Source organism: Phasianus colchicus, chromosome 3 (genome assembly GCF_987193195.1).
Source record: "Phasianus colchicus chromosome 3, bPhaCol1.hap1.1, whole genome shotgun sequence".
Taxonomy (NCBI): Eukaryota; Metazoa; Chordata; class Aves; order Galliformes; family Phasianidae; genus Phasianus; species Phasianus colchicus.
In genome coordinates this window covers 77,907,049-77,930,577 of record NC_143438.1, presented here as the reverse complement: position 1 = coordinate 77,930,577, position 23,529 = coordinate 77,907,049, and the positions used below count along the sequence as shown (strand labels likewise).

The 23,529-nt window shown below is 42.6% G+C and overlaps 1 protein-coding gene across 4 annotated transcripts in view; it reads left to right on the top strand.

The window, feature by feature from the left end:
- Window positions 1–4,400: 4,400 nt before the first annotated feature.
- Window positions 4,401–23,529, top strand: part of SYBU (syntabulin) — a 43,028-nt gene continuing 23,899 nt past the window's right edge. The window contains exons 1-3 of one of the 4 annotated variants that reach the window (XM_090137911.1): window positions 4,401–4,555; window positions 5,049–5,250; window positions 17,058–17,255. In XM_090137911.1, the coding sequence (XP_089994037.1) occupies window positions 4,529–4,555; window positions 5,049–5,250; window positions 17,058–17,255 (427 nt within the window). In that variant the 5' untranslated portion in view covers window positions 4,401–4,528. The remainder of the gene's footprint in view (window positions 4,556–5,048; window positions 5,251–17,057; window positions 17,256–23,529) is intronic. The other 3 variants (XM_090137912.1, XM_090137913.1, XM_090137915.1) reach the window with 3 other exon arrangements.

Genomic DNA, 23,529 nt, shown 5'->3' with positions numbered 1-23,529 from the left:
TTTTTAGCATCTGGAAAGTGTTTGAGGTCCACATGAATGGAAAATCAGGATCAATGTACCTGATAAGCAAACCAGATGCTGTTACTCAGATTGGGGAATTTGAATTTATTCAAATAAGGTTAGTCAGAATATAAACATATTTATTTCTAAAACAGAAAAAGCATCCATTTTGCACCACCCAACAAAACTAAAAAATTGTAAAAATGGATTCATAAATATTAAAGACAAATAGATTAAATGAATATTCATTTGCTTATATTTTGTTTTCTTCTCTTTTTATACTTATCTGGTTGTTTTACACTGATTTTCCATCTATGCAATCTACGCAAAAGCATTTTGATTCTGATATTTTAAATGTAATTTATTTGTAATCTTCTAATACTTCCAGTTCTAATTTCTTCACCGTTTCTATCTATCCTAACCCTTACTGATATACTGATACACTTGACAGCAATGAACAATCTTGTATGCTTACCAACACTTTCATTGTGTTTCTCACCCATAAACTAAACACTTGGTTAGAAAGTAAACATTTAAATAAGATCACCAAGTCAATTATATTTACTATTCACAATGTGCTGTGTTTAATTCTTTTTTTCCTGGCTTTGTGTGCTTTCACAATCTTCCCAACATTTGCCCATTTCCAAACTTGGAAAACCTAATTTCAGCATCATTTTCATCTTTCAGATGGGGAAAAAAGGTCAAAGCACCAAAGGCCTCAGCTAGTAAAATAAAGATGCTCTGTAGGTCACACACAGAGCGCTATCAGCTCTCTGACTGCATTAATGGAATTGTTCAGGATCTGCCCTCTGCCCTGCTCACTGTTTCCCTTGACCTCAGAGGGAGATGTGATTCAAGAACAAAATTTGGACCTGGTCCTGAAGCAATATGAGCTACTGACTGCATATTTTTGACCAAAAGGCCAGAGCAAACTCAAAGGAAAAATGCAGCCCGCTGGAATGTGTTTAAATAAATCTAGGTGTCACGGAGTTACTTCTAGATCTATCTGTCTCCATGACAGGGGGACAGCAGGCCCACTAGGCATGAAAACTCTGAGATTCTGTGATGCAAAGTAACGGCAACAAAACAAGACAGACTCGGTGATTTCAGTGGTGTTTTTCAGCCTTAACGATTTTAGGATTCTACAAAAAACACCTAAGATTGCAACAAATTTGTTTCTGCATCCTGAGTGTCAGTTGTATAAAAACATGAAGCTGCCCTGAGCAACAAGCAGGCTTGGTCTGGAACCAGCTTCCAATAGGCAATAATTTGATGGCAGGAGCATAACACTTCCCATAAAGCCAAATTGTACAAGAACACAGAACACTGCCAAATAACCACAGTCCATAACCAAAATGGCCCATTCCTTCAGCCACCCGAGGAGAAAGCAGCCTCTGTTTCCCTTCAAAGCCTGCCTTCATCCTCTCCAAAATTAAAATAAATGAAGAGTGGAAACCTTCCTGCTGAAGCTGAGCTTCTGCACAGAGAAGAAGGGAAATTCATGGGTTTGGAGCAGTGAAATGCAAGGCTGTGCCACAGGGATGGTCTCTGATGAGTCCTGGTCTCTGCAGACAGCACAGATAAACTCCTTGTGCTGGTGGATGGGAAGTACACACTGCTGAGCTCCACACAATTCTCAGAACGTCTTGGGCTTGATCTCCTGCAGTGCCCAATTCTGAGCAGAGGAGACCCTTCATGTACTGACTTTCTCTGCTGCTGTTATTCTGAAATGCCAAAAGCAAAAACATCGCACTACAAGAAGTCAAACTGGAAGCCAGCATCTGCAGATGTCCAGAGTCCATGCACCACCAGGTGGGACAAATAATCTTACAAAAACAAATCATAGAATCATAGAATCATGAATGTTGGAAAGACCACTAAGATCTTCTAGTCTAACCACAAATCCATCACACCATGCCCACTAAACCATATCCCTCAGTGCCACAACTGCTACCCTTTTATTGAACAGCTCCATGGACAGTGACTTTGGGCAGCCTGTCCCCATACCTCACCAAATGTCACTGAAAGATTTGTACAAACTTCAGGTGAAGTTTTTAGCTTCATAGCTCAAGTGTGGAAGCAACAATGCCCCAAGTTCCTTTATGTGTGCTATGGGAAAGAATAATTGCTGCCTGATAACAGCTGGCTAAACTGGAAGGACATTATTCTCCACTGACACAGCTCCTGGCACACAGCAGGAACACAAAGGGGCCTCAGGGGGTGACACACTGTATTTTCCCTTCAGATGTCTTCCTGCAGAGCACCCATGTGAGTGCAGATATGAGCAGCAAGGCCTGGAAAAGGACTGCCCAGGTCTTGATCCCCTAGTAGGAAAGCAAAAGGTGTGCCCAAGAGCTGTGGCTCGGTGCCCAGCCTTCCCTGGCAGCTCCTGCAGCGCGGGTACTTTGCTGAGCTTGCAGCCAGACACAGCCTCCTCTGGGGATGGTGCTGCTCAGGAGGAGTACACTGACACTGTGTTCTGTGGGTTTTCTGAGGCCTGTAGGAATTTATAACATTTTCCCTTTCAACAGCAAACACAGTCTGAGTCGGAGTTGCAAATCAATCAGAAAAATCAGCTAATTACCTGAGCAAATCAGCTCAGGTAGTACTGCAGGACTGGAAGTACATCAAAGAGGAGACTAAGAGTGATGCCCTACAGTCTTTTCTGGCATGTAGTCTTTCCAGTTCTAATAATTAACTACTGCACAGAAATAGTATTTTAATAAGCTGAACAGTGAATGAATTCCTTAATATTTATTATATGTACACAGACTTAAGGAAAAAAAAAAAAGTGCTTGAATGTTAATGATCATTCTATGATTTATGATAGGGCCAGAAATCTATGCAAAAAATGAGAGGAGATCAAAGGGAATCGCATCCCATTTTGCCTCCTGAGGCAGATCAGGGACTTCACTTCTCTCATCCCTCTCAGTGAGGAAAAAATTTGAGCTCCAAATAGAAGAAAATAAAGCAGGTTTAAGCAATCAAACCGTCACCGTCAACTGTAGAGGAGTTACTATGGCAATGCTGCACAGCCTCTCAGCTCCTCCACCGCAGGCCCAGCAGCGCTCCTCCACGTGCCACGTGCGGTGGCAGGAGCCACGTGCCCAGGTGCCCTGCTTTCTGCTGAACAGAACAGCAAATGTGGGGGATTAAAAGATGTGATTTGCAATTTTCCATTCTCCATGGAAACAGTCTTGGAGTATTAGGGGAAGGTCTGGAGTACAGCTCCTGTTCTGTGCCTCTGGAAAGTATATCCCACTGCTTAGAAGACATTTTATAGGCACCCAACACTGTTACTACAGGGATTTAAGCGCTTCTGAAAACAGAACCATCTCACTTTGAATTACAGATGCCCTGACAGTGCTCAGGGAGGATGGCATCATTTTTTTGGCAGAGCATATCTCCAAACTCTCTGTAAGTAACGGATCTAATCCTAGCACCAGGTTAATCAATTAGCAATTATAACTCTCTGTACATCAAACAATTGGTGTGACAACCCTCACTGGTGTCGACCTTCCTCTTCGAGGACCAGAGGAACACACATCACCTTTCCTATTGCCAGCAGCATGTGCTTGGTGCTGCACAGAAAGCACTCTTTTGCTCCTAATTCTTTTACTCTTTTTGAGGAAGCATTTAACATTTACGCTCGAGCAGCAACCATAGGATCACAAAAGAAACTGGGGTCCTTTGCACACAGCAGACAGGCAGACATGTGAAGGACATCTCTGCCCCGAATACCTCTGCTGAGAGCAGAGCTCCTGCAGTTCACCAGGAGCTGTTAGGAGACATCAGGGCGGAGCCCCACAAGAACTCCGTGTTGAGTTCTCCTCTGTTTTTGCGGACAAGGCATCCTCTACACTAGCAGTCCTGCTAAACCGCCCGTGGCTTTTAGCCAGTGCTGCCGCTTTCTGGGCAGCAGACAGACGGGGTTAGCACACGCACGTCGGCCGGTATAGGGTCAGCCCCAGTTGTCCCGGTGAGACAATACAGTCGTTAAATATACTGTGCAACGTACTGTCTGAGGATAAAGTGAGCTTTTGCATCGCTACACTTTCCGTAAGAAAGCTGTCACTGAATAACAAGCGGCAGAAAACCTTTGACACGCTGCGCTATTTATACAGGCGAGCATTCATCACGCCCGTCCTTACAACATCTGCCTCCGTTACGTCTCAGCTCCGGCGCCTCAGCGTGAAATCCATAAAACTGCAAATAAACTCAGCGCTGGAGCTGCTCGCGTTCAGCGCGCCACAATCCCCGCAGGCTTCAGCGGGCGGCGGCGGCTGCTCGAGGTGGCCCCGTCCCGCACCTGCAGCACGGTACAGCGCCGGAGCCGGGCCGAAGCCGCCGCCGACCCCCGCGCTCAGCGCCCCAGGGCGGGCGGGCGGCGGCACCACGTGTCGGGGCGGGGAGCGGCGGGGCCGGGCCGGGCTCCGCCACCCGCAGCGCAGCGGCCGCCGCAGCCGCTGAGCGCGTCGCTCTCGCTCATGCCAGGTGCCCGTGCCGGGCTGCGCCGTGACTGAGCACCATGGGGCCCATGCGGGAAAGCGGCAAGGTGAGCCGGGCGGGAGAAGGCTGCGGCAGAGCACGGGCGGCGGGAGGCGACCAGACCGGTGGGCTGCAGGGGAAGGGCGGGCTGCGGGGCTGGAGGCTGCGGGGTCGGGAAAATTCGGGCTGAGGGAGGAGCGGGGCTGCGGGACCGGGTTTGGAGCGAGGCTGCGGGACCGGGTTTGGAGCGGGGCTGCGAGGCGGCGGCCCCAGGGGCGAGACGGGAGCCGAGTGCCGCAGGGGGCGGGCGGGGGCTCGGGCCGGGCCCGCGGGATCCGCCGCCGCCGCCTCGGGGCGCCCCGCGCCGCAGCCGCCGCCTCTCCCTTCTCCCGCTGCGCGGCGGCCGCGGGCGGCAGAGCCGAGCCGGGCTGAGCCCGCGCCCCCCCGGGGGGCGGAGGCCGCCTCCTGCCCGCCTCCGCGGGTGGCGGAGGGCGCGTCCGAGGGGCGGCGGGCGGGAGCGGGCGCTGACGGCCGGGGGGCTTCCTTCCTTCCTTCCCGAGGAGGAGCAGAAGGCGCACCCGGAGAAGGAGGTGTCCCGCAGCCGCATCCCCCGCCTCGTCCTCCGGCCGCAGCCGCCGCAGCAGCGCAAGGTGTCGCCCGCCTCCGAGTCGCCCTTTTCGGAGGAGGAGAGCCGGGAGTTCAACCCGCCCAGCTCCTCCGGGGGCTCCGCCAGGACCATCAGCAGCAACAGCTTCTGCTCAGGTACCTGCCGGCCCTACGGCAGCGCAGCCCCCGATTCCCACTGCAGTTAGATCTGCTCTTCTCCTTCGTGTCCGTAAGTGACACCAGATGTTTCCATTTCGAGTTCCGAGGGCTTAGCTCTCCGCAGCTAAGAAGCTGGCAGTTTGATTGCTGTGGAACGGTTTTTTAAATAGAAAGATTTTCCTTAAAACCCACAGCGTCTGCGTGAGGAACTGTGGAAAGCCCATGAGCTGGAGCCTGCAAGGTGGGGCGGTGGCTGCCAAAGCCTTGGGTCAGATATCTCAACTCGTTTGTCTTTGTGACATTGACCTCCACGCGTGAGTCGGAGTGCGGCGTGCCGCTGGCGTGTTCCTGTTCCGTGGAAGTTACCTTTGGGTGTTTGAAGGCTCGCTCTGTCCCCAGGTAGCATGCAGCCTGCCCTGAGCATTGGGTCACGGAGCAGGGATAATCACTGCAGACCACAGTGTCTGCTTTCCAGACCCAGTGTGTGTCAGGGACTGCTCAGTATTGAACTTTTGGCATTTGTGGAGTTCAGCACTAAGTCTCCATCCAGCAGTGAGTCACTCGGATGCTCAGTAGCTGTGAGTAATCCCCCCAGCTCAGCAGAATGCTTCATCCCGTAGGAAATTATGCACATGGGCAGTGGCTGTGAGAGTCAGATCACAGAGCCCTTGGCACTGTATGCGTGTGGTGGTTTTAAAGATAATTTGGTGACTCAAAGTTTGTTCTTAATCGCTGGTATTTTGGAAACATTCTCTATCTCGCTAAAACTCTGACTTGCAATGAGTGTTTTGTAATACTCCATTTCAGAGAAGTTCCTCAACTTTCTTCTTCTTTTTTCATTAAGTATTCATGTTACTGAGCCCAGTTAGAAATAGTCACGTTTATCATTTTCTTCACTAGTTTGCTGTTTCTCTCAAGAATCAGTACTTTAGCAGCGTACACAAACAGTGAATTTCCCTAGATGAGGAACACAATATCTGCGCCCGATTCCAGTATTTCCCTCTCAGCCTGTATAGATTTTGCAATCCAGGCTCAGCAGTGATCTGTTGGTTATTGTTTGCGAAACAATGCAGGTCGTTAAACAAACAACTGCTTCTATCTGAGGAGTGCTGAAGCATTTTTCCCACGCCATGTGCATCCCTCCCTCTTACCTGTTGGGGTTTGCCTGCTCCCTCATAGAGATGCAAGAAGTAAAATCATTTGAAGCTTTCTACAGTTGCATTAATTTTTTATGATCTCTCACAAATGGTTGTTTTTTTCTTGTTTTCTTTTTTTTTTTTTCCCCAGTCTTTTGGTTTTGCATCCTGCTCTTCAGACCTACTCAGCATGGTGCTGCCAAAGCTGTCCCACCATGCTGTATTAGCTATTTTGTGACTCTTCATAGCAGCTCTGTGCTTGCTGTGGAAGTCAGACAGTGTTCGCATAGGCATTGAGTAGTGTGATGCTGCTGCCTTAATCTTCCTCTCAAGCTCAACTGGAAATACTTTTATTTCTTCTATTCATCTTTCCTTATTTGAATGCTGCCTTGGTTTAGCTTGGCTTACCTGATTTCCTCATTCTCTGAAGCCCCTTTGCTACCTTTCAATGAGAGTCCTTCTGTATTGCCACACACACATTGTAGGCTGAACGTGCCCAGCAGCAGCAGGGCCTCCAGCCAGCCTCTCTGTCTTCACTGGAGGGTGACGTGCAGAAAGTGGATTTAAAATTAGTGGCAATCCACTTGGAGCAGAAGAGGAGAGCAGATGGAGGGTGTGATGAATGACAGTGTGATGGCAATATGTAAAGCTCCTGAGCATTTGGATAAATGTCTTTTTTGTAAGTTCTGTAGTGATCATTAAACTCAAAAGCTTCTTGGTAAGCAGTGGGGATTGTACAGTTCCTTTCCTTTTGAACTTCCTGAAAAGTTGGTATCTACCTTTCTTATTATTGACACCCAAGTGATGGGTAGATTTCTTTTTCCCACCAGAAGATCCGATTTTTTTCCTCAGCCCAAATATATATTTCCTGTCTGATTCCCTGGAGAGAATCCTCTAGAGGATCTGATTCCTTTCTGGCATTGTCCATTTCCTTGTGTTCTTATATTGGTCCTGATGCATAAGCGAAAGCTTGGATTTCTGTCTCTAACTCAGAACAGCAGTATCTTCTGGATATCATTAAAGATGCTTTAGGAAGGCGAAGGACAAGAAGATAAATTCCTTTGGGAACTGTCATGGTGTGAATATGGTGGCAACAGCAAAAAGTACTACTCGGTGATTAGCAAAAGATGCTTCACTTTCTTCCACATAGTTTCTTATGAAGAAGTTGTTAGTTCTGGCTGAGGTAAGCTTTAAATCTGCATGACCAGCTCCTCCTTGTCCTGTAGGACTCCATCAGAGGCTCACTTGTTTGTGTTGGTCAAGTTTCTGCAGTTGACTTTATGTCTGTTTCACTTTGTAAGACTGCGTGAACCACAGTGAGACTGTCAGTCTGTTTTTCCCCCAGTATTCCTGATAAAATGTCTTTTTAGCATACCTCATTTGTAGGAAAACTGAAGTGGGTGCTGTGAATGTGGTCTAGGAAGCTGAGTCTTTGTGTCAGTATTCACCACATACAATCCCTTTGTAATACCTTAGCACATCTGGGGTCCTGTTTGTCATCTGATATGAGAGCACTGCTCTACCCTCAACCTCTGCTCTCCTTCGGCTTGGATGTCAGCCACAGAACTCGTATGTCAAGTGATGAAAAAACACTCTCCCAGCAGCATCGTGTGGCTGGCCTGCTGCTGAGCATTCACAGTCTCATGAGTGTTTCCCTCATAAGTATCTCCTGGTATAGAACCTGCCACGCACCCTCATTTTGCCAGCCAGAGGAGTGCATTTTAGCACCACCGACATGATTCATTCATGGTTCTCTGGCTAAGGGGCTGCACTGAGGAGGAAGGAAGATCCCTCCAGCCATTGCAGATGCAGTGTTTGCCTTATGAGAAATAGGATACTGGGGGTGGGGTGTTACGCTTTTATTGTGTGTACACATCTTTTTGATACCAGCTAATTGCTTGTTGGATTGAAGGCGGCCTGGAATTGCCCAGCTCAATAATAGTCTGCTTAGCTTTGAATTTTAAAAGAGAGTTCATTAGAATGCTGCTTTTTTTTTTCTTTTTTTTTTTTTTTTCCTATTTTCTGCCTATGAATAGCTTAGATTTTGAATTTCTTACTGTGAGGGGGAATGCTACCTTTTTATAGGCACTCAGCCTTTTCCTCAGCCTGTGTCCAGAAGCCAGCTGGCTGAGTTTCTGCAGGTAGGGGAGCTTTGCAAGAAACTCTTGTATGTTTAACCATCAGTTCAGCAGCAGACTTAATGAGCCAGACAAGCTGTTTTATTCCAGTAGCAAAATGTTCCACTTTTTATAGTCTTGTCTACAGATCCCCTTCTTAACTAGAGTATGCAATACTACAGGCTGTTGAAAGACAGCACTATCTCTGTATGTGAGTGATTGTGATTCACTCCCCCAGAGCATTCAAAAAATATGGGTTTTTCTTGTTTGTTTGTTTTTTCTTTTCAAGTTTCCAGACTTGAATTCAACCTTTATTTCTTAATTTTTTTTTTTTTCCTGGTATGTAGATCTTCTTTTACTTGTTCCTCAAGTCTGTAGCGCAATAAATGTGTTCTGGTGATTGGCTGCACTGTAGTTTCTGGGGTGTAACAGCAGCAGCAGGAAGTTCAGTCCCACGGTTGCCTGCTCAGTGGCTGCCATGCATGGTCCACTGAAGCTTTGAGACTGTGTGCCAATTGGACAAGCTGCTGAAGGATAGAAGGGCTGAGTTCATAGTGCATATACCAAAAAAATGGTGTGGGCTCCCGACGGCCGTATTAAAATAGTGTGGATGCACTACACCTCACCACAGGTTGGAGTAGAGGGAGTTTGTAAAGGTCCCTTAACCTGTGTTACTGGGCAAAATGCTGCACCTTCTGTCACCCTCATAAATCATGTTTGCTGCAGCGTTGGAGTGGGTTGTATCACAAACCAGCCAGCCCTGGAGGCTCCAACATTGAAGTGTATGTACTTAAATTTATATTTCTGAATAGGAAAAAATTAGATGAAAATGAGTTTGCAGTGTTTTAACAAGTCAACAAGGTTAAGCCTAGGGCAGTAGTATGAACTACTAAAATAATTACCCCATTATTGATGTGTATGCATATATACAATTACTCCTTGTGTATGTAAGTTTATGTATACAGATATTATTGTGGAAACAGTGAGCTGTTCCGTTCTTCTTCTTTGTTGTTTTAAGAAGAAATGTTCTGTTTCAATAGTTCCTTCTTGGCTCTTTTTTTTCTTTTCTCACAGTTACTGAATTGTACACTTAAAAGTGCTCAAATGCCTGATTCTGAAAGCTCACCCCTCTTTCCAGCCATCCTGCTGGAAGCTGCACTTTTGCACGGTGCTTTTGCCATTTTTTCAAACTTCTGAAGTAGAGCTGTTCCCCTGAGAGTGTGATTGCAGCACTCTGTAAGGCAGTTTAGCAATCACTCTGATATTAATTTTCCAAAAACATTGAAACAGAGTCTACTTCTAAAAGCACGCTCATGGCCTTTGCATAAAGGCGATGCTGGTGACATGCTTCCTTTTTTCCCTGCTGTTTCCCTGGAGAATTTCCTGCTGGGCCAACGTGCATGCAATAATTTATTATTGCTTCATGCTGTTATCCACCATTTCTGTTTCTGTGCAGCAGAAATGTGTTCCAAACATGGAAGTGAGAAAAGTGCCTAGGTACTAAGAAGCACAGCCTGCCTTTTCCTCTGTGCTTGGCCTTTCCCTGCATCCCTTTCAACTTCAGTCTTTGCTGCTTCTTACTACATAACTATTCTTTTGTGTCTATACCACACAACAACAACTGGAAGCCAAGATATTTGACCTTTTGAATGTTTGTTGTTACCTTTTTATGTATCTGTCAGCACTTTACAACCTGACCCAGATCCTACTGAAGTCAGCAGAAGCATTCCCATTGTCTCTGGGACTTTTTGGACTGTGTCCTGAGAACACTTAGTGCTGATCCCTTTCTAATAGCATTTGTTACAGTCTGCTGTGTCCTGTGATGACTGTAAAGGCTAAAATCTAGGCTGTATGGTATGTTTTTTTCACTACCAATATGTAGTCTAATACTCTTGCTTTAAAATAGTTTTCCTGCAATTTTGTGTTGAAAAGTGTCATGCCTATCGAAGAACATCACAGCTTGTAGAGGAAACTAAACAGTTATCTAATCATAAGTTTTTGATTACTTTTGGATTAAAATAAATAATGGAATCATGATGCTTTAGAAGAAATTCTCACTTTATAATTGTACATTTGAAAAATTGATATCTGTCCTTAACATCTTGGATCAGAGTTTTGATGTATAGATCAGCAAATGCAATCAGTGGGTTCTATGGTGATGCTAAATGCCAGTCTGAGACAGAACAATTAAAAGAAGAGATTAAAAGAAATACATGTACTACAACAACAGATAGACTCTGTGAGGTTTCCAAGCAGCATTAGAAGGTAAACCTTAGGAGGTGATATTCAAGCTACAAGGCTGACAGCTGTGTGCTGTCAGCCATGGAGATAGAGCCATGGGAAACAAGGAATATAACATTTATACCATTTGATGAACAGTTAGAATTTGATTTGTGGTCTGTTTTATGTTTTCTATACAAAAGTGGTACTTCCAAAACTGGATAGAATATTTATCGCTTCCTCCCTTGCCGCACAATGGAATTAAACACACTCAGAAAATTGTCTGCATGCATGTATATTTCCCATGATGTGGATATGAAATGCATAGCGTTAGTTGCATTTGAGATAATCAAATAGCAGCAGTGGTTCCACTGCCAACAGTTGGCATCAGAATAGGTCAGAGAGTTCTGCAAAAGTTCCTTAAAAACTAGTGAGTTATTTTTTTCCCTCTCTTTTTTAAGACTCTGTGCTTTCCTCTACTTTAGTTAAAACTTTTCTTTAAAAATTTCAGGTAGATTTTCAGTCCTTTACTGCATTAAACACATTGCCCAAACGTTTTCTGTGGCACGATATCAAAACTCAGGGGCTGTGCTATTCCCGATCACAGCGTTCTCCTAGTAACAACACTCTTTATTGATATTTTGCTAGCAGGCCTTTATGCTTTTGTTGTCTAATAGCAGTACCATTAGCTGTGCTATAAATTTAATTACAAAGCTAGTAAACTGCAATTATATAGCCCTTTTTCAGACGGTTTCCCAGAATTCACATCAGTCCTACTTATTAATGAAGTGTTCAGAAATAATGAAGACTAGCAAAGGCATCATTCACTGCCAAAGTCAATTAAAATTTGTTGCTTTAGAGTAACAGCTATTGTCAGTCAGATGTCATTAGCTGATATCTGTAGAGACATGTTTATGGGAAATACTGCCTGGTGAAAAATTCCTAGGTTTTAGGAAGGGATAAATCTATCTTCTTTGACCGTCCTCTCCCCTCTTCTGCAGAGAGTAAGCCTGTCACACTTTCACCGTGCTGTGAGTGAGCAGAGGGCACCTCTTGCTGAATGCAGTGAGCAGTTTGCATGCTGAATTGTAAGCAGTGCCTGGTCAGACTCTTGGCATGACAAATGCAAGCTGGTAAAGAACAGGTTTGGGGGAGTCTGTACACTCATGATAGGAACAGAGAAAAGGAATTGGAGATGTATAATCTTTGATACTACCTGCTGGGTTAGTTTTTGCAGCTATAACATTAAAATAGCTTGGAAGATGGATTGGGGAAAAAAAAAAAAAGAAAAAAAGATGGTCCCCAGCTGTGGAATCAGGAAGTAAACTCCTGAGTATGTAGCTTGTCCAACCTCTTTTTTGAGGAAGGACCATTGCCAGCACTGCATCACATCAGCCATGGCTTTGTCTGCCCGAACCTTGAGACATTTCAAGGACAAGAGTCTGTGTAACCTTCCTGCGTGCCCTAAGGGAGTGGTGAGCTGCTAGCCTGCCTCACTGCAGCCAAAATGGAGCAGAGTTAATTCAAGTTCTGTCTGCAGAGACATGGGGATTAAATGTGGAATTAATTTGCTTAGCAGGATTTCATATAAGTAGGCCTTGTCAGATAAACCTCTTCTCTTTTTTGGACAGGGTTGTAGTTTTGGTTGCTCTTCTACTGTCCTTTAGAGCAGGGTAGAAATTAAACACAACCCCAGTAAGTTGTAAAAATGTAGAATGAATTTGGCATTGACCAGATGGACTAAAACTAGTGGCATTTTTAGGGTTCTTCTTTTAGTAAAGTAATTCAATATTGTTGTCTGCAGTCTGTAATTTTGTAAAATTGTTCTGGTTTGCAGGTGACAAATTGTTAGTAGCAAATGTCTAATCATCTGGAATGTGTGAAGGAGCCTGTTGGAATGGCTGTGGTAAGAACGAAATGCTGTAGCACAGACAGGAACCTTGCCTTAAGCTGTGCTCCCTGAATTATGCAGAAGTGGGAGCTGGTTTTCTTCCTTTTAAAGCCTCATGTTGTGGGTGTGAGTATACTCCACCTCCGTCTTTTTAAGTACACTTTCATTTATACTGTTACACTTCATCCCTTTCCTTTGGTTCTCAGTGTTATCCAGTTTTTCCAGAATGATATTAACAGTTTCCTGTTAATAATGTTTCCTAGTGGAGGAGTGAGCCCCTACACCCATTGGTGTAGCTGCCCAAGTCATCATGGTGGTTGATGTAGTCAACGGAGAAGGCAGGTCCTCTAGGCAATTATATGGCTTGTATTCTCTGGAGAAGTCTAAAGACAGCTGACTTAGTCTCTAGAGGAGCCTATTTCTCTCTGTTTACTGTAGAAAGAGCATTAGCAAATGGATCTTAGGTGATACATTCTTTGGTGTCTGCCAGCAACTTTTATTAATTCATAAAGACTCACACATTACAAGACCAGCCATGGGAAGAACACCAAAGCAACTCTTAGGGATTTAAAACTTTGAGGCAGACCAGCAGAATGAGACTCTCATTGTGAGATGGTCTTGATGGTTCACTGCCAAAAACCAACTCAGGTGCATCATCTTTACAGGGATGTACAGAAAGGGAACTGCCAGGGAGAAGTCAGGATGCAGTCTCAGTATGCTGAGAGGGTTAAAGTTCATTAGAATCCTGTGTTTAGTTCTGGAATCCACATCTCTTTGGAGAAGAACAGAGTGCAAAGTTTGAGCACTGATCAGAGGAACCTTGAGAGAAGATGAAAATGTGACAGTAGAAAAGAGGTCAGGTAGGGGACAGGCAGTGTAAACTTGTAAAAACAGAACTAAATCTGACAGCTAGGAGTGAAAGTAGAAATAAGTGAGTTCTTCTACAGGAAGAGCGTAATTAATTATCCAACCCCCTTATTTAATCCATCTAGATATGTAGTATTTCTTGAAGACTTGAGGAAATTACAATATTTTTCTAAGGAAGGCTCTAAACCAAATTGCAGTGGAAACTGTAAAGCCTCTGAGCTCAGAGGATCAGAGAAGAATATCACGTGTGGTCTTAAAGTCTGTGAGAGCACTTTTTTTGTCAGTTGTTAAGAGTATTATCACTTTAACACATTTGTCTTTAGTATTTGAAAGTTTGTCAGTGTCTGCAAACATCAGAGTACACCAAGCAATTTCTGAGAACGCTTGAGAAGACATCATCTTATGCTTGGCTTTGGAACTTGGCCAGTGTATCTGAACTGGGAAAGAGGTTAGGCACAGCATTTTGGTGATGAAATCCAGCTGAACTTTGAAGGGAAGAGCTGCTTCCAGAACACTCCTGGGAGACCACTCTGAAAAAAGACACTGTGGGTATAGCAAGGAAAGCAATGAAAGTCACGTGTTAAACTTAAGTGCTTTCCCTCTGTTTGCTTGTAAATAATACAGGCAAGATCAGTAGACTTTCACAGCAGTTTTTGCCAGCTTTCTCTCTGCTGTCCTGATACTCTTGCCTGCAAAGATAAATCAAGTGTGTCCCTGAGAAGTTGTACCTGAAATCCTTTTTGGGTAAAACTTACCAAGTTATAAGATGCTCCATAGACCTTGCCGAATACTGCATTCTCACCATGTCTTCAGCAGGAGGTAAATTCCATTCTTGCTCGTCACTCCTACTTCTCCATAGCCAGCTTTGAAAACAGATTCCTTATCTTGGCCTAATACTAGACAGCTTGGCATTTTTCACCTTCTCTGTCAGAGCTGCAGCAGAGTTCTGGACAGATATGGGGAAGATCTCAGTCCCACACTACCTCCCTTGTATCCCTGAAGGCTTCTCTAGCAAGTAGAAATGAAGGAAAGTGCAGGGAATCTGCCTTGCACTGGGCATGTGGGTGGCACCTTGGTGTTCTCAGGATTCTCCTTGTAGCAGAGCAACAAGGTGCAGGTTTCTGCACAGCATAACCTCCCTTGCCCACAGTGATGAGCTCCCATGTCTCACTTGCAGCTGTTCTTTTTGTGATAGTAAACATTTTGATTCCTTAAAAGGCACCACAAAAAGCTGACATAGAAGCGGGTCACAGTGTTGAAAATTTTGGAAAATTTATGATTTTATGCTCATTCTTCTAGCTAGTATCTTATAGAAGGATAGAAGTTATACATGCGGTAAAAACAAACTGTCAGAAGAATGGAAGTTCAATAAAATAATTCATTTACTTCAGCTGGAGTTGGGTACTCACCTGGTTATCAGTGGGTCTAAAGGTCATGAGTGGTGTGCACAGAGATCTATTGTTCCTTATGCCAGGCTCATTTGTTCATTTAATAAATGCCCTGTTGCAGCAAACACTGTAGTCCTTAAGCATAAGTTAAGGTTATGTAGGTTATATGGGGTAATCTGAGCGTACAATGTGATGTGTTACAAGCAGCAGTGGTAGGAGGGCTTGAAATTAAAATGCTTATTCTCGCATGCTTTCTTTAGCTATTTGTTTTCCTATCTCAGAGATGTGTTTACTGGTTCGTTTTTTAATGCCCTAATTCTTAATGCTGCAGCTTAGCTATTTCATCATTACAAGGTTCCATTGGTTCTTGAGGTTCTCCAGATGGAATCTCCATAGCTCAATGAAGTCTCCCATGTAAAACACTTCAGTAAAGTTTGCAAAACCTTGTCAGGAATTAGTGATTTTTTTTGATGGAGATATGAAGTAACTAGTTTATTTTTCAGTTGTCTTCTTTAGTCTTTTTTTTAACACAGAGTTTTGAAAATGAGGCTACATAAAGAGACATAAAGAAAGTGCAAAGGTTGTGAGAAAAATTAAACTGCATGAATATACACTTCTTCATAAGAATATTTGATTATAAATGTTGGTGTGCTTCTAAAGAGAAGACTGCTTATATACAATTCCAGAGCTCTCTCAGCCATGCTGATTCACTCCGCTGTCAGTAAGATTCGTTCAGCCTGAAGAAGAGACTCTGAACCATTGAGAAAAGGAAATAGGCACTGATCTGGCAGGAAGCTGCCTCCTCTCTTCTCTGTGTTGTTATATTGTGATGTTGATATGAATGGAAAGGATAGAAGGAAAAGAATGATAGAGTAACCAGACATAGGGAAAGCTTTTGCACATGGAAAGATGCAGGTATTACACTGTACTGAGAGCAATAGTTAACCATAGCAAAGGCTTCTCTTTGCTAGGGAGGGAGCCATGGGAGGATTAGCCAGTTTAGGGTGTCTTCCTCATAAACATACAATTGTGTAACTGACTGAACAGTCTGCCCACGCAGAGCTCATTGCAGGATCAGGCTTGGCCTCTGTTATGAACAGGATGGAAGTGGTAGGTATAATATGGTCGTGCAGATTACTTGGCTCAGCTGCAGGTACCTGAGTTTCATATTAGTTAAAGGTAATGCACTGGGAACAGAGGGCAATTGCATAAGTAAGATGGCAGCTTTCATTTTGTCCTGGGAAAGAACAAACAATTACATTTCTCCTGGAGAGCACATTGAAGGATTCCCAGAGTCAGGATAGTGTGTTTGGTTTTGTAGCCTTTCTGTAAAATCACCGTGACTTTTACAAGAGAAGTGATTATTCAAGAGGGATTTAGATGAAGGAGGTGAGAGGGGTGGTATGTGGGTTTTGTCTCGACTCTGACTTTCTACTTTATATGTAATTGTTAAGAGCTGGAGTGTTTATATTCCTGGAGATCAGAAATGCTGCTCTGTTCCAAGCAGTGATTACCGGTGTTTGCCGTGCGAGTGTTCCCTCAGTAGAACGCTGCTTTAACAAAAGCAGTCCATATGTAATGTGCCCATTTTCAGAAAGAGGTAACACACATCCACTTGTTAAAAATGGAAAAGCTCTGCAGTCAGTCATTTTAAAAGAAAAAATAATCTTGAGAAACTTTTACTAATTGCAGATAAATGAAGATCTTGACTTTGTGTATGTAGACTATGTTTAAATCTAGATAGTTCTATCAGTAGATAGTTCTCTTGTTCACATGGGACATGAGACATATGTGTCCCCTGCATATGTAGTGGATTTCCATCCACTACAGATAAAGTGACATGATCCATTCTCGTGCCTTGTGCACATTTGTTAATGCCATAGCATCCTCTAACATTGCTAATTCAGAAGAGCTTATCTTCGGTACAAATTGTTATTGTGTAGCCCCCAATTTTACCTTTGTTAGACATATGAAACAAGCCATTTTAGTCCACCATAAGGCATTGGAAACTTAATCACAAATGGGAGAAAATAATAGGTACTTACCAGGTTTCAGAGCCAAATTGAGATGTGTCCTGTAGGACTGTAAATAGTTGTAGCCTATATATATATGTATATATTTATATATTCTGTTAACTTCCGTACTTACTAGTTAGAAAGTTTGATGCTTTCCCTTTTCTCTTCAGATGACACTGGCTGTCCCAGTAGCCAGTCAGTATCTCCAGTTAAGACTCCTTCTGATGCTGGACACAGCCCAATCAGTTTTTGCACCGGTAGTGATGGAGACTTCTCCAGGAAGAAATTCAGTGCAGGAACAATGAATGAAGGAAACTCACAGCTGGCTCGATATAAGAAGGATACAAAGACAAGCCTTGTAAAGCCTGGTGAGTATAACATAGTTCCTTTCATTTAAGTAATTACACTCTGTAATTGACAATTACATCTACAGGTGTCCAGATGCTTTGTATTGTGCAGCCTGTGATACAGCTAATGTTGATAGTAAATAAAAAAGATAATTAGGTTCTTTCTATGAAACCACCTGCAAGGTTTGAAAACACTTCAAGTATTAGCTTTTTCATGGAAATGTAATTAATTGATGTCTTCACTTTCTTTTATGAGGCTGGCTGGTGATGCCAAATAACAACTGAAATGTATTTTATCCTATTTCATGGTAATTGTACACACAGTTCACTGGCCAAAGATAAATTAAACTTGCTATCAAAACAACAAATTATAGTTTTCTAATGTTGTTAGATTGATGGTTAGACCCTGCCTAAAGTTTATGCCATCAGGCTGCAATAGTTCTCGGGATACAGCATGTCAAATCAAGACAGGATAATGGGTAGAGTGCATATGCAAGTTGTGCAGATGTAACTCCATGGTGCATTGTCTGAATGAAGAGCTTGTCTCCCATTGCCTCAAGCTAATGGGCCACCTTAGACCACCAATTAAATCAGCACCTGCTTGTCACACATCCAAGGCTAAATGTCCTGGTGTGTCATGGGCTGCTGTAATTTTAATGAGTAGATATAAAATGTATTTGTGAATCACATACAGACAGCTCGTGGTTGCAGATTGTCAGGATATTTCTGCCTTTAGGTCTTGATTACAAATGGCCAGGATATTTTCACTGTTATTTAATTAATCTGAGAGACAGGGTATTTTGACTGTGCAGAGCCAGCTGCAGAACTGACATGGTTTATGAGCTCAGATACCTCATGGCTATATTGTTTCCAGAGTTATTTTATCTCTAGGAGCATTTTAGACATTTTCATGAGGAGTCATCTCAGATTTTCCAGAACTATATTTCTGAGATCAGAAATAGCAGAGAATCAGTTGCAAAAAACTCTTCACTGGCTCGGTCTTTGAAAGGACTGATTAAATCTGACTTACTGCTATCCTTGCAAAGTTCAAATCATTTCATAGCTCCTGTATTACTTGTGTGTTCTCAGTCTCTCATTAGTTTGCATAATGATGCTAGATTATATTATTTTTTTAAGATTTGTTTCTTATTTCATTAAAATCAAGGAATTTGATGAGGTAGAATGTGGAGAATATTGTAAGCGTCAGTCAAATCTGCAAACATGGCACTCAAAACCATTTTGTATATGCTTGCAGACATAGCTTAAGAGAATGCATATAAAGAATTTTTAAAGTTTATTCTACTGAAGAGTCCTCTACACATGGACGAGTTATGCATGTGTTTCAATAAATGACTTCATTGTTTTCAATTATTAAACTTAAACAGCAATGGTAATTTAATATTACTTTTCCATTAGTTGTCAGAAGTAGCCTTCATTTTGCTTGATGGACAGAGGAAAAAGATCTGAGGGAGTTAGTGGACAGCCAGCTGAACATGAGCCTGCAATGTGCCCAGGTGCCTAAGAATGCTGGCTTATATCAGAAATAGTGTAGCCAACAGGAGCAGGGAAATGATCATCCCTCTATACTTGGCACTTGTGGGGCTGCACATGAAGTGCTGTGCTCAGTTTTGAGCTCCTTACTACAAGAAAGACATTGAGGCACTGGAGCATGACCAGAGAAGGGCAACACTGCTGATGAGGGGACTGGAACGTAAGTCTTGTGAAGAGTGGCTGAAGGAACTGGGATTGTTTAGTCTGGAGAAGAGGAGGCTCAAGGGAGACTGTATTGCTCTCTACAACTCCCAGAAGGGAGGTTGTAGTGAGGTGGGGATCAGCCCCTTCTCCTAGGTGACTAGCAATAGGACAAGAGATGATGGCCTTAAGCTGCTCAGGGGAGGCTCTGGTTGGATTTTAGGAAATGTCTCTTCTCTGTAGTGAGTGGTGAGGCATTGGAACAGGCTGCCCTGGGTGGTGGTGAAGTCAACATCCTGGAGGTTTTCAAGAAAATGCTAGGTGTGGCACTGAGTGATATGAACTAGAGTGGTCACGGGCATGGGTGAGTGGTTGGACTAGATGATCTTAGAGGTGTTTCCAACTATAATGATTATGTGATTCTATGATTTCAGATCTTTCAACTGATTTAGGCTAGGTATTTAACAATATTTACTTTTTAGACAGTTCCTTTCCAATATTAGGCTTATCATAGAAACACAGAATCATCTAGGTTGGAGAAGACCAAGATCATGAAGTCCAACCATCAGTGTGACCTGCTAAGCCCTATCACTAAACTGTATCCCTTAGTGCCACTTCACATGTCACTTAGATACCTCCTGGGATGGGGAGTACATCACTTGCCTGGGCAGCCTGTTTCAATGCTTGACCAGTCTCTCCATAAATAAATTCTTCCAAATGTCCAGTCTAAACCCACCCTGGTGCAGCTTTAGACCGCTTCCTTGCATCCTATTACTTGTCACCTGAGAAAAGAGACCAGCACGCTCCTTGCTACAGTCTTCTTTCAGGCACTCTCCCCTCAGCTTTCTCTTTTACAGACCAACCCAATTCCCTCAGCCACTCCTCATAAGTCACATTTTCTACTGCTTTCTCCAGCTTTATTGCTCTTCTTTGCACATATATTCATATTTGTCTGTACCTCCTCTCTCACTACATTTTTTTGAGTTACCTGAGCAGTTTCAGTTAAATTTTTGAAAGAGTAAAACATCAGCAAGGTTGTGCAAATGTCAGTTGAAAGGCTAAAAGTGCAAAAGCAACCTGAGTAGAGTTTTAATTTACTTAAGGTGAAAAAATAGTTAATAAAAAGGATTCAAAATCAACTTGTTTTATTAGTGTACTGCTTATGAGACAGCTTTTAATGTTATTTTGGGGTAAGACAGACATACTGACGTCCTCATCCATTTATTTGTAGCTTTGACTTGTTGTCTTTGTAGCTTTCTCTAAATGTGGTTTGTTCATATAGGTAGAATAGGCATCAGTACCTCTGTGCTCATTAACCTGTAAGTTTGGAAACTGATCTCTAGAGCTCTGGATTGTTACTCTTGGGATCCATCAAAACTCTTCAGGCAGGAAATGGTTCCCATTGCTGTCTCTTGGTTTCAAGTGGATTCAGTCCATTCCCTGTGACATTTTTGTGCATGAATTTCTGGTGACTTGGAAAGATATGGCCCTTATACAAAGAGAAGGCATTGTCTTGTAGCAAAACTTGCAGGGAGTAACAGGGGAATAGTAGAAAGGAAATGGATGTGGAAGGAGAGTAGCAGCAGTATATATGACAAGGATATACAGTTCTGTGTACAGCTGGATCCCTCGGATTTCAGTGCAAAAAGGGTTGTGCATAATATCTTTATCTCTACCATGAGTCCTTTCTGATTTATGAAGATAATCTCTACACAGTTATTTATCTGGAATGCCTTTTCATAATGACTACATAGCAGTAATGACTACACAGCAGGAACCAGATGTAAGATACAAAAATCCAGTCTACCTAGAACTTTTATGGACTGTGTCCTGTGCTACATTTTTTTGTGTGAGTACTTCATTGTATACCTTCAAAATGCATATTGTTTTGCAGAAAATTTATTGTTTTACAGAGTTGTCTTCTTGGAACATGCTGAATTTCGGAAGTAACACTCACACAAATATTTAGATAATTCAGGAAATGTCAGAGTGGGATAGCACTGCGAATGAACCCTTGGGACTTTTTTAGGCTGTTCCCAAGCTCCAGTGCTATTCTTTTATGCTAGCAGTATCACTTAATCTCTCTTTTCTACACTTCAAATTATGAAATATCACATCGGTTTCTTTTCTCTAGCAGCCTAAGAATCTAAGTCATACTCTGCTCTTGAAGTATTATCAAACAAGATTTGGATGTCCTTCATAATTCATGTTGTTTGCATAATGAACCATTCTTAATCCTGGAATACATTATCGCTACATCTTGCTAACCTTTGAAAGATTTATAAGCATACAAATGTTATGCATTTGTTGATAATAGTTGATAATGTTTTTACTGTGCATTAAATGTAAACCACAGCAGTATTATAGGTGAATTTAGCTTAAAATCTGTGGCTGTTTCCCAGGAAAGAATGGAAAAGACAGTTACATTAGGGAAGATACATGTAGTCCTCTCCAGGATTGAGTTGGAAGCCTTTTAATTTCTAGATTTTAGAAGCTATTCCCTCTTGGGGGTGTGATTTGTTTTTGCAGTAATAAAAGCAACAGAGAATGCACTACAGGAAATGGCTCTGCAGTAAGACTCAATAAGTGTAATTAACACTGGTCCTAATTCTGCATCACGATATTGTGCTGTATCCTGTAGCTTCTGTAAGTAAGTAAACAGGAGCATAGACATTTCTAAGTATTTACCTTCTTGTGCTGCTGCTTCTTTGGAGGATCCGTTCTGAATTCCCACACCTCATGTCTAGATCTTGTTAAGAATAGTGGAACTATTTTGCTTTGACAATCTTTTTCATCTCATTTTTATGCCTTCTGTAAGAATGCTTAGTGCAAGGGTTTGAAATCCAGTCCTGCAAGTTGGAAAGTCATGATAAACTAACAAAAATATATGGATAAAGAAGGGAATCTTGAGCAAGAGTTGTCAATAACTTTTTAAGTTTTGTATGTTTAAAATAACACAAAGCTGTACTTGCATTTCAATGTCCATGAGCATCATAACTTAAGAATGTGTTCAGCATTTTTGACAAAAGTTCTGATCATTGCCTTCTTACCTCCAATGCCATGGGCAGCCTTGGTCCAGCTTACTGAATGAGCTGTGGTTGGAGTTGTCTCTGAGAACTGATTGAGTTACTGAAGTTTAAATTATTAGGACTTATAAAACATTAAGATTTTCCCACCCTTGTCCCTTTTGCACCTTTATAAGTCCCTTCCAACCCAAGCCATTCTGTGATGTATGCATAACTGCATGAAACAGATCCTAGGTGAGCAGCAGTTAGGGTCAGCTTCCAAGTCTTGTAAAGGCTGGCTGTTCATCACTCACAGCTCATTTTAGTAAAAACCTCTCCAAGTAGCAGCAAGCTACAAAAAATTATTCTCTTTTACTGTTGATAAAATATTTGACCATCTATTGCTGGCTCTGGCTAAACTGGTAGCAGCTTGGGTTAGAATGCAGGTATTGAAACTTTGTTCTGTTTAAATTAATGGGAGAGTCTCAGAGGCTGCTACCACTCAGAACACCTACCTTTGTAGGACAGTGGACATTGAGCACAAATTAAAAAATGTGGAATTTCATCTGAACACAAGGAAACACTTTTTTTCCTGTGATGCTGCTCAAATGCAGTGCAGGTTGCCCAAAGATACTGTGTAGTGACTATCCATGGAGATGTTTAAAACTCAGCAGGATATATTTCTGGGCAGCCTGTTCAGCTAAACATGAGTGGAGCTCACAAGGTAGGTCTTGAGAGCTGGATCTCCAGAGGTCTCTTCAAGTCCCGCTGACTCTGTGAGCCTGCGTTGTCCAGAGGGTTTTGGTTTTTTTTTTCTTTAAACAGTTCATCACACAGATCTGTTGCTAAGTAGTTGCAAGGCACAGCTTGTGCTTTTCCTGTCCTATATTTAATTTCTGTGTACTGCCATTCTAGTTACAATGAGTTCATAGACATAAGAGAATACGCAAAGTAATTCTAGCAATCACTATTCAATTCAAAATGTTATTTAACTTTGAGCCATTAGAAGTAACGCTGCATTCAGCATGTATTTCCATTATGATCTTTTCTGCTTCTTTCTGGTAGATTTGTCTAATCATGAAATGAGCGTTGGGGCAGGATGTCTGAATCTGAATGGATTAATCTTAGAGGGTGCTAGAACTATTAGGATTTTTAGAAGGGCAGGTGGAGCAGGCTCTATTGGCCATAAGTTGGTCATGAGTGCTGAGTAGGTGCAGATGCAGAGACTTTATAGCTGATCACAGTTAACATGAAGGAGACTAGAGATAATAGCCCTCATAGCATTTGGAAACATTACGGTTAGATCTAAATAACTTAAACAGATGAAACAGGAAATGCAAGTCTAGCTGTTAAAGCGTCGTGCTCTTCCTGCTTGATCTTTTTGTAATGCTTGGTGTGTGAGCATTAGATTCGCAGCACACTAAATGTCCAGGAACTTACTCTTGAGGTCATTCTGTGCAGGCACAGGCTAGTGAGAAGTTAACCTGGTATAGTAAAATTAACACGTAAGTTTATCCATATTGGTAGTCTACTTCCATATCTATATATATTCTAAAAGCAGAGTCACTTCTGTTGTTTTAAAAACAAAACAGAAAAGT